The sequence below is a fragment of the Capra hircus genome, chromosome 3 (assembly GCF_001704415.2).
Source record: "Capra hircus breed San Clemente chromosome 3, ASM170441v1, whole genome shotgun sequence".
Classification (NCBI taxonomy): domain Eukaryota; kingdom Metazoa; phylum Chordata; class Mammalia; order Artiodactyla; family Bovidae; genus Capra; species Capra hircus.
The window spans coordinates 42,198,625-42,210,703 of record NC_030810.1 but is presented as its reverse complement, the minus strand read 5'-3'; the positions used below and the strand labels follow the sequence as shown (position 1 = coordinate 42,210,703).

At 40.3% G+C, this 12,079-nt stretch overlaps 1 protein-coding gene across 8 annotated transcripts in view; it reads right to left on the bottom strand.

Moving 5' to 3' along the window:
• SGIP1 (SH3 domain GRB2 like endophilin interacting protein 1) overlaps nt 1–12,079 on the bottom strand; it is a 232,570-nt gene that overhangs the window by 131,770 nt on the left and 88,721 nt on the right. For all 8 annotated transcript variants that reach the window (XM_018045247.1, XM_005678298.3, XM_013962763.2 and 5 more), the window contains exon 2: nt 2,601–2,664. In XM_018045247.1, the coding sequence (XP_017900736.1) occupies nt 2,601–2,664 (64 nt within the window). The remainder of the gene's footprint in view (nt 1–2,600; nt 2,665–12,079) is intronic.

Here is a 12,079-nt window from a genome sequence, read left to right as displayed (position 1 = left end):
GTTACCTCTTTCCACTACTCCCTTTTCTTTTACCCCGCTATTGGTCTTGATTATAATTTTATCCATCTATTCTTTTTTGCTTTTTGTTTTTTCCCTCCCTGGGTAATAAAAGAATAGGCACTTGATGCTGGACTAGAAAACTGACTCCATGTCTTATTTTCTGGGTAGCCTTCAGTAATTAATTCATTCTGGCATTGATTTCTCATCTCTAAAATTGAGATATTACTTTTAACCTTATTGAATTACCATGAGGATTAAAAAGGATATCAGTGCATTACAAAATACCTTGCACAGAGCCTGCCATTTAGCACAGGCTCTCTCCTTTCCTCTTTCTATCAGCCATTGTAATGATGATCAAATCAGGAAGCTCTGGTTCTAACCCCACTCTATCTAAGGACACCCAATCAGCTGAATTTGGAGCTGGCAGCTACCATAGCAGGTTGCTTGGCAACCCTCATGGAGTTGCAACAGCCCTGAAAACCGTTTGCATCAGCAAGGTTTCAGTGATGGCAGACTATCATAAGCATTACCCAAATCTGACGGGATAGTACATTGCCAGAATATTTCCCCAGCCTTCTGCAAAAATGATGTATGACCCAGTCAGAGAGCAGGGGGTTCCTGAAAGGCAGAGGCTTACATTAAATGACTTGTCCTTTGACCATCACGGCTGATGGAACCAGTTTATAGCTAATTTGCTACACCTCAGTAAACTGGGGCACTCAGATTATAAGAAGTGAAGGAGAGATGCTTGGGATTTTACAAGCAAATGTCTCATAAGAGTACTTCAGAGAGATGTTGGCCATCTACCCAAAGCCGTGAGGAGTAACTTTCTCATTTTCATGATTTTAGAAGTGATGATGGAAGAGCGGTGCTTTTGCCAAAGCCAAATAGCTCAGCCTGCCCTGGGGAGGCTGTCTGACCTCTTTTCCCTTTTGAGGGAGGTTTTATCCTTTTTAGTTTTCGTCACACACCAGAGATTACGTGTAGTCAGTTACAGACACTATCTTCAAAGAAAACTGGATTTGGTTTCTGCTAACAACTTTCTCCTGAGATATGTCTAGTAGTATCCCACACAGCATGTGGCACATTGTAGGTGACACGATGTTGCTATCCGACAGAGTCTGGCCTTTTAGGGAAATTACACTCTAACGTCAATGCAGGCCCATTAGAGGAAAGTGTATTCTAACGCCATGGAGCTATTGGCAAAGCTGAAGCCAGAGCCCAGGTCTCCTGACTCTGCTGAATAAACCGTCTCCTATTCTGATTAACTTTTCAAAAATGGCAGTTTCTTAAGAAATAATGGAAGTTGTAAAATGCTCAGAAATTTTTCTAATTTAATCATTTAAAAACATTGGCAAGACTAGATAGAGTGAATGTAGCTTCCATGAAATAACTATTTACCCAAAGAGAAAGCACAAAGAAAAGGTAAGATCAGGAGACTTAACATCTGATATTTAGATAAAACATGGCTTTTTACCCCTCAGTCCTTTACAGTCTCTGGTTTCAAAGCCTCACGACTTCAAGGTTGCTCACTGTCTAAGGAAGGAAGCCCAGACACCTCAGACTGGCACTTAAGCCCCTTCTTATCTAGCCCTGATCTTTTCAGCCTCACTTCCCATCATCACATTTACCAGCAGTCGACAGGTAGACAGACTGCCCTGTTTAGCTTGTCCTGAAGACCTCCTTGGATTTTCTACATCTCTGCTTTGGCTGCTGCTCCCTTTGCATGAAATCAATGTCCTCATCTTCTTGAAGATCAAACTCAAGGCTTCTCCCATTTTGAAACTGCATTGAACATCTCTTTAAATATGAGCTTTTCCACCCTCGAATTTCCCAGAAAATTCCATTTTTAGTCGCTCAAAAGGAACTTGCTACTGCTGCTGCTAAGTCGCTTCAGTCGTGTCCAACTCTGTGTGACCTCATAGATGGCAGCCCACCAGGCTCCCTCGTCCCTGAGATTCTCCAGGCAAGAACACTGGAGTGGGTTGCCATTTCCTTCTCCAATGCGTGAAAGTGAAAAGTGAAAGTGAAGTTGCTCAGTCATGTCTGACTCTTAGCGACCCCATGGACTGCAGTCCACCAGACTCCTCCATCCATGGGATTTTCCAGGCAAGAATACTGGAGTGGGGTGCCATTGCCTTCTCCTAAAAGGAACTTACCACATATTAATTTGTACTAGTAATAGGAGTAGCAGCTGCTGCCATTCACTGAGCATTTGCTAAGTACTAGTTACCAGTGTAGTCATGTCAAATGTTAGCTGTTTTAGTTATATGAAAGATACTTCAATTTGCATGAATTAAAAATTATCAGAGGACAAGGCCACAGGGTAATGCTCCGCACCTTGTGATAACATTTATGCAGGACAAACATATATAGAAGGAAAAGCTAAAGGTATGAGATCAAGATAACCCTTTTCCTTTTTAACTGTGTCTAAACAAGTATTGATTTTCCCATTTCCTAACTTTCTTGCAGGGATTCTAGCCAAATAAGAGGCTTAACAGGCTCATTATTCTTCTATACAGCAGCCCAAACCAGACCAACATTCCCACATGGGCACCGCCAGCTGATGCTGAGCAGTGGTGTTCTCCTCAAGTACATACGTAGAATCAGTGTCCTTTTCTTTCTTCCGTATTCCAAAGGCCTTCCTTGTACGTTTTTTCAATCCTGTGGGAAAACAACAAAAGGTCAGAAAGTTTATTTTCGAATGTTCCTAGCAACATTCAAGTGAACTATTTTTAAAGTTGCAGCACATTAGTTAAATCTGAATGTTCAAAAAGCCGTGAAAGTTTCTTCATGTGTACGCGCGTGTGTGTGTGTGTGTGTGTGTGTGTGTGTGTGTGTATGATTCATTATCATATTTTTCAACAGAATTTATCAAGGACATGGCACTGTAAGCTCTTAGTACTATAAGCAATGTAAGAATATAAAAATGAGGTTTCCCTGGTGGCTCAGCAGTAAAGACTCCACCTGCTAATGCAGGAGATGTGGGTTCGATCCCTGATTCGGGAAGATCCTTCATGCTGCGGTGCAACTAAGCCCATTTGCTACAACTATTGAGCCTGTGCTCTAGAGTCCTGGAATCTCAACTACTAAAGCCCTCATCTAGAGCCCATACTCCCCAACAAGAGAAGCCACTGCAATGAGAAGCCTGTAAGTTGCATTTGGAGAGTAGGCCTGGCTCGCTGCAACTAGAGAAAAGCCCACACAGCAATAAAGCAAAGCTGAATAAATAAGCAAAAATTTTTTTAAAAATATAGATAAATGGAAAGGAGATCAGGACCAGGTACAGAAAAGTTGGCAAGCTTTTCTTAGACTATTGTTATTCATTCTCCAAATAGGCACTCTGCCAAGAAACCCAATCACAGATTTAGAACAGTAATTTCTAGGTTACATGTATTCCTGAGAACAGGATAGTTCCAAGACAGAAATCATGTAAACCACATGAGAGAGCCATGTTGGCCTGACATCTTTGTATCCATTCCCAATTCATCCTTTTCTACTTTCTCAATTTGGTGGCTTTATTGGATTCTCTGAACATACCACAACATCTGTACTCTAACATCTCTTTTTCCCTTGTTTGGTCCTTACCACTGGCTGAAATGCTTTTCCTATCTTGTTGATATTTAGAACTTCCACACATGCTTCCAAGGCCCTATCAACTTCCACCTCCTCTGTGAGGGCCTCCTAATCCTAGTATAGCCAGAAACCGACTGTCCTGTGCTCCCCTCAAATTTCGCTCTTATATGTTATTGACTTACCAACTAACCAACAACGATATATTATAATACAACAGATTACTCCACCTTTTAGTTCCTATGTCAGTTTCCCCCATAGACTGTAAGCCTTTCTAGGACAGAGGCCAAGGATATGCTCTCTATATCCTCTGCACCAAACACAGGAACCAGATAATATTTGTTGATTTAAGATGTCCTCTAAGAAGCATCATTCAGGTGCTATTGGAATTAGAAGGCTCCTTTCTTCCACCCTAGATAAACCAAGCCCAATCCTGTATCTTCCATTCTTGTCCTATAAAGGTTCTGTCTGGGATTCCCATATCCTACACGTCCTGCAGTTACATGTGTGGCTTGCGTTTCTCATGTTGTGTGTGTTCTCAGTCGAGTCCGACTCTTTGATGCCATGGACTGTAGCCAGTCAGACACCTCTCTCCATAGCATTTCCCTGGCAAGAATACAGGAGTGGGCTGCCATTTCCTCCTCCAGGGAATCTTCCCGACCCAGTGTTTAAACCTACATCTCCTGCACTGCAGGTGGATTCTTTACCACTGAGCCATTGGGGAAACCAGTTCCTCATGTTAGTGAGTCTTATTCAGATATACCATTGCCTATATATTCAAAACCTTAGACTTGTTACTGGTGGTTTGGAAATTTTTCTTCACAAATTATATCTGGAAAAGTCACTGATGTTCAGAATTTGTCTGGCACTACCAGGTGGATCTGGAGAAGAAAATGGCTACCCACTCCAATATTCTTCCCTGGAGAATCCCATGGACAGAAGAACCTGGCAGGCTACCATCCATGGGGTTGCAAAGAGCTGGACACGACTGAGTGACTACCACTACCAGGTGGCTTGGGGGTTCCAGGTGGCTCAGTGGGTAAAGAATCCATATGCAGTGCAGGCGATGATCCCTAGGCTGGGAAAATCCCCTGGAGGAGGGCACGGCAACCCACTCCAGTATTCTTGCCTGGAGAATCCCCGTGGACAGGGGAGCCTGGTGGGCTACAGTCCTCGGGGTTGCAAAGAGTTGAACGTGACTGAAGCGACTGAGCACGCACGCATGCTCCAGGTGGATCAAAGGGAAAAACACTGAGAAAATCAGAGATCTGATGTCATCTTCTAAAACATATGAATCAGCCCAGACCACTTGGATGATCTGAGTCATCCATTATCTGACTCTCAAGATACTACTCAAATGTAATCTCCAAATGCCTCTGTTTGTCTAATTTTGCATTTGAACAGTCATTACATTTAAGAGGTTTAGGTCTTTAAAATGTCAATGTTTGTTTAAAAAAAAATCTCCTTGCACATTAAGCTATTTATTCTCCATTACTCTCCACATGAGGTGTTCATAGAAAACTTACTGACATTTAAAGTATCTACCCATTACATATAGGAATACCTTCCCTCTGTCATTTTTAATTTTGAGTGTGAGAAACTTCTCACCTCTAATTGCCTTATGTCCTTATAGGGACAAAATTGTCATTTTCTTCCTATAATTTTTCTTGAGCTTTAAGTATCTTCACTGGCTTCTCCATGCTGTTAATTCAGCTTTGGGGGTCCCAGTGAATGCTATATTCACTGGTCAATATTGGTTTTTATAGGATTATTAAAAAATGCTATTATTATATTTCCAAATGACTTTAGTTCCTGTAACTTGACCATGAGATAAGAGATAGCATGTCCTACCAAACAGATGGGAAAATACAGAAAAATTCCAGTAATTCTTGTATTAAATTAGTAACAGAACAGGCAATAGAAGCTTTCCATAGACTCTGTCCTGTTTTTGACCACCAAATTTGGATAATAGCCAATTTGAACTAGGTCATGAACATCATGAGTTGTCCATTTTCCAGTGAAAAGTGCTCTGGCTCAGGCTTCAGGAGACAGAGTCCATTGCCAGCATCATTTCTAATTGTACAGATGAATATGAGTTACATTTTTTTGTGCGTGTTTCCATCTCTCAGTTTACAACAAATCATCCAGTAACAAGGAATAAAAGAATTTGCACATATTCACAAAATGCAATGCCATTCTGTAGTTTTAGTTTCAATGAAAGTCATATTTCCCAAATGTAGAATACATTCTCATATACGGAATATATACAGAAATACACCAGAGGTGTGACATTCCAGAAAAACAAAACTAATCAAACTGTTGAATAAGAGAAAACACTGAAAACGTTTACCCCTTGAAAGATGCAAAGATGTGAGAAATTTAGAAAACTATAAAGAAAATTCTGAAAGGCAAAAAAATATGAAATATAAAAGTGATTCATATCTTAATAGCTTTTTGAGAAAATGCAGGAAGAAACAATCATACCAAATGAACTAAAAGTGAATGGAAAAGTGTGGTCAAGTCTTTTGAGAGTTTATTTTAAAATGTTTCAAAAGCATGTACATGTCCACACTGCTATATTTAAAATGGATAACCAACAAGGACCTACTATATAGCACATGAAACTCTGCTGAATGTTATGTGGCAGCCTGGATAGAAGGAGAGTTTGAGGGAGAATAGATACATGTATATGTATGGATGAATCCCTACCCTGTTCGCTTGAAACTATCACAACATTGCTAATTGGACATACCCCAATACAAAAGAAAAAGTTTTTAAAAATATCCAAAGAAATTCTTCAAAAGAGAACAAAGATAGTCAAAGATCTTAGAGTAGTAACAAGCTTAAGACACCACATATGGTAACATAATAAGCTTAAAAAACACTATATCCAATGATTTTTTTCACTTCTTACTCCCAAACTACATGAAAGCTTAAAGTGAATTTCTATAGTATAATTATCCTTCCAGGGCTGGGGTCCATTGAAATTTTTTGGTCCAAAAATTTTAAAATAGACTGATTTTTAAGATGGTTGCTCCTGCTGCTGCTAAGTCGCTTTAGTTGTGTCCGACTCTGTGCGACCCCATAGACGGCAGCCCACAAGGCTCCCCTGTCCCTGGGATTCTCCAGGCAAGAACACTGGAGTGGGTTGCCATTTCCTTCTCCAATGCATGAAAGTGAAAAGTGAAAGTGAAGTCGCTCAGTCGTGTCCGACTCTTAGCGACCCCATGGACTGCAGGCCACCAGGCTCCTCCATCCATGGGATTTTCCAGGCAAGAGTGCTGGAGTGGGGTGCCATTGCCTTCTCCATTCAAGATGGTAGGAAAGCTTATTTCAAGATAGGTAGTCCTGGATATGATGTTACAAGGTAATGAAATAGCAAAGACACAGAAACTGACAATAGAGACAGCACAAATATAGAGAGTAATATTTGTAGCCACCAAAACTGAGGTCCAACCCACGGGGTGGGTACCAGCTGCTTTGCATATATTGACTCATTTAAATTTCTTTCAAGCCTTGTGAAAAAGTAGAAGGTATTTTATTTGCAAATGAGGAGCCTGAGGGTTTACCTGAGTTAGGTTTTATTTATCATCATCTCTAGGGGTGGGTAATGGAGGTTCTTTACCCATGGATCCCCAGAGTTCTGCTTGACTGTGTCCTAATTTTCTTTACATCTGCTCCTTGGGGGGGGCAGTTTCATTCATTGATCATTCATGGTTTCATTTTCCATCTATATGTAGATGAATCCTAAATCCATAAGTCAGACCCAGTTCTATTTCCTGAGTTTCTGGATATACAGTACTTTTTATCATACTCAAGCTTCTATAAATAGGCATCATATTTCTTTGAAAGCCTTTAGGTGCCACCTTATACGTATGTAATCAAACCTTTAAAGGCATGTCCAATCACTTACTTTACCAGTATTTTCTGAATAAATCCCCCTTAAAATGAAACAGTTCTCCGAATGAATTTTTAAAATGTGGCGTATGCTTACAATGTAATATTATTTAAAGGAATGCAGTACCGACACATGCTATAACGTGCATGAACCTTGAAAACATTATGCTAAACGAAAGACGCCAGATACGGAGAACCACCCAGTGTATGAATCCATTTATGTGAAATATCAAGGGCAGGCAAATTCATTGTTATAGAAACAGAGTAGAAGTTGCCAGGGGTGAGGAAGAGGGGAAAAGAGGAGTGACTGCCTAGTTGGTATGGAGTTTCCTTCTAGGATGGTACGAAAGTTCAGGAACTATATAGTTGACGGCTACTCAGCACTGAGACTGTACTGAAAAGACTTTAACATGGCCAACGTGGTAAATTCTGTCATGTATATTTCATCACAATAAAAAATAAACAGAATAATTCAAGCCAGATTATTCTGTCACCAAGGGGAGAAAGATAGGAGGGAGAAAAGAAGAAAAGAAAGAGACGAGGTGGATTGGCTTAAAAGTTTGGGATCTTTTTTTTTTCTTTTTATTTATTTTTGTGCTAAAGTGATCAATATTTAGTAAAGATACTGGGAGCTATATAGTCACAAATCTTTCTTCATGATGACCTTCACTGTCAAGAAACTGGTATGTCCATGACAACTGATAACTACAACTAAACCTCCAGCATTTCTTTCTCATGTAACAGGTGTTTACAAAAATCTTATCATGAACACATTTTTAATATTCCTTTCAGCTTTTCTCATCAGATCACAATGTTATGTTAACCCTTACTAGATGGTAAGCTCCATGAAGTTAGCCACTCCACTATGTAGTAGATGTCTGTCTTTATTTTCATTGCCCCATCAGTTCAGTTCAGTCACTCAGTCGTGTCTGACTCTTTGCAACCCCATGAATCGCAGCACGCCAGGCCTCCCTGTCCATCACCATCTCCCGGAGTTCACTCAGACTCACATCCATCGAGTCAGTGATGCCATCCAGCCATCTCATCCTCTGTCGTCCCCTCCTCCTGCCCCCAATCCCTCCCAGCATCAGAGTCTTTTCCAATGAGTCAGCTCTTCGCATGAGGTGGCCAAAGTATTGGAGTTTCAGCTTTAGCATCATTCCTTCCAAAGAAATCCCAGGGCTGATCTCCTTCAGAATGGACTGGTTGGATCTCCTTGCAGTCCAAGGGACTCTCAAGAATCTTCTCCAGCACCACAGTTCAAAAGCATCAATTCTTCGGTGCTCAGCCTTCTTCACAGTCCAACTCTCACGTCCATACATAACCACAGGAAAAACCATAGCTTTGACTAGACGGACCTTAGTCGGCAAAGTAATGTCTCTGCTTTTGAATATGCTATCTAGGTTGGTCATAACTTTTCTTCCAAGGAGTAAGCGTCTTTTAATTTCATGGCTGCAGTCACCATCTGCAGTGATTCTGGAGCCCCCAAAAATAAAGTCTGACACTGTTTCCACTGTTTCTCCATCTATTTCCCATGAAGTGATGGGACCAGATGCCATGATCTTTGTTAGTGGTTCTCAAATAGAATATTCCTTAAAATCACTCAGTTGTAATAACATAGAAGCATTATTTCTCATCTCCTTTTCAAACTGTAAGTCAGACCACTGGAAGTTAATGAAATCAATTTGTTAGGGTGAAACCTTCATTCGAAAATGAAATAGAAGATGAAAACTAAGTGTGCATTGCCTGTAGAAAGGATGAAGACAATATCATGAAATTCTTGGTCTCAGTTATATGAGTGGTCAATGTTTGCAAACAGGGTAACCATGTAAAATACATTTCTTATGATAGCTCCAGAATGTACGATAGTGTTTAAAAAGTCTTTTAAATTTAAAACACAAATGACTGTGTTCACTAATGTTCTTCTCTGAAATGTCTTTCAACTAATTATATTTTTAAATTAGATACCTTAAAACTTAAAGATTCTAGAATACCTTAGAATCTAAAGATACCTTAGAACTTCCTTACTTTGAGTATACAGCTCTGCAGGTGAAGAAGAAATAGTACAGCAAAAAACTGTCTTTATCAATTTTCTTTTCTCTCAAGTATAACTGTTCTGTAGTGATTCATTAAGTAAACACTAAATTCTAAATTTAGCCTTTAAATGTTAGACAGAAAATAGAATTTTTAGGAAGGACCTTCCAAAAAAGAATTTGGCCTTAATACTCTGTTTTATCTTGGATAAAACATCAAAATCTGATATTCAAAAGAAACCACAGAGTTTTTGCTTGGTTAGTCTCATGTCTCCTATTTTTAAAAATTACTCTTTAAATATTAATACTTTTCCCTAAAAATAAAGACTAGTTCTTTAGATGCACAGATTGAGATAACAGATTGAGTCCTGGAGCTGAGATCAAAATAGGAGAAATCAAGGTGTAAGCATCCTGTAGACAGTAGCCGAGGACTAACCACACAGAACACAGAAGATGCTGCTCTTCAGCAGAGATGCTGCCACACAGGAGTGTAAGTGAAGAGTTCTGCCAGCACCTCCTCCCTTCTCTCTTGTACTGGATTCTTACCATTCCACTGCTAGCTGGTAGGACAACAAGAGGTCAAAGGCAGAGTGGTCACCATCATCAGCATGTTGGTAGCAAGTTGGTTTATCTTCCAGCTATCTTAAAGGGTCTGGGGGACAGGAAGAGATATGGCACTACTTTTTATTACCTTTCTCACTCATGTTCTGGTGGCTCAGATGGTAAAGAATCTGCCTGCAATGCAGGAGACCCAGGTTCTATCCCTGGGTCAGGAAGATCCCCTGGAGAAGGGAAAATGGCAACCCTCTCCAGTATTCTTGCCTGGAGAATTTGGACAGAGGAGCCTGGTAAGTTACAGTCCATTGGGTCACAGTCCAGACAGGACTGAGTGACTAACACTTTCGTTTTTCACTCATGTCACGGTCTTGCTTACATATTGCTTTCACTAGCAGCTCTTAATTATGGTGTTAAACACCCCATATAAGCATATTGCTTTTAAAATTGTTGAAAAGGTGGCACTTCTGGAGAGCATGTTCCTGGGGTATATCTGGTCCTTCTGCTTCCCACCCCCTACAAACAGTGCTTTTGAGCAGAGCTTGGACAAGGGGAAAGGCTTGGGCACAAGGCTAGCTGTAAGAGTGACCTGGAGCTTTGGAAGAAAGAAGAGCACTGGAAGGAGGAGAGGGTGGCAGTGACAATTGTTGAAGGCTGGTATATAAAACACAGTTCATAGACGAATACAAGCCATCTCATTATCTGCCTCAGAAGCATGAAGACACACCTCCCAGAGGCACTGCAGGAGACATGGTAGAAGGGAACAGAATACATGGCCTACTTTGGAATCCGGAGATCTGGGATCACATCTCAATTTGACTTCTTACTGGCTGTCATTTGCAGCAAAACTTACAGACACTATGAGAGGAATTATGTTAATTTCAACATAAGATTCATGTCTTCACAGGACATGAGGTTTGGAGGAACAACCTTAGTTTTTCTCTCTGTAATCCCTAGGAGTGAGGGGAAGGCAGCACTGGTTCATTAGGTCCTTCAAATGGGCCAGGCACTAGGCTAAGCTTTTTTAAAATTAGCCAACTGAGCTGTTTAACATACTAAAAGATGATGCAGTTAAATGTTGTTCTCAATATGCCAGCAAATTTGGAAAACTCAGAAGTTGCCACAGGACTGGAAAAGGTCAGTTTTCATTCCAATTCCAAAGAAGGGCAATGCCAAAGAATGTTCAAACTACCATACAACTGTGCTCATTTCACATGTTAGCAAGGTCATGCTCAAAATCCTTCAAGATAGTCTTCAACAATATGTGAACCAAGAAATTCCGAATGTACATGCTAGATTAGAAAAGGCAGAGGAACCACAGATCAAATTGTCAACATCAGTTAGATCATAGAAAAAGTAAGAGAATTCCAGAAAAATATCTCCTTCTGCTTCATTGGCTATGCTAAAACTTTTGACTATGTGGATCACAACAAACTGTGGAAAATTCTTAAAGAGATGGGAATACCAGACTACCTGACCTGCCTCCTGAGAAACCTGAATGTAAGTCAAGAAGCAACAGTTAGAATGGGACATGGAACAACAGACTAGTTCAGAATTGGGAAAGGTGTCTGACAGGGCTATATATTGTCACCATGCTTATTTAACTTATATGCAGAGTACATCATGTGGAATGCCAGGCTAGATGAATCCCAAGCTGGAATCAAGATTGCTGGGAGAAATATCAATAACCTCAGATACGCAGATGATACCACCCAATGGCAGAAAGTGAAGAAGAACAAGAGCCTTTTGATGAAGGTGAAAGAGGAGAGTGAAAAAAGTTGGCTTAGAACTCAACATTCAGAAAACTCAAGACCATGGCATCTAGTCTCATCACTTCATGACAAAAAGATGGGGAAAAAACAGAAACAGTGAGAAACTTTATTATCTTAGGCTTCAAAATCATTGAGGATGGTGACTGTGGCCATGAAATTAAAAGATGCTTGCTCCTTGGAAGAAAAGCTATGACAAACCTAGACAGTGTATTAAAAAGCAGAGATGTCACTTTGCTGACAAAGGTCCAT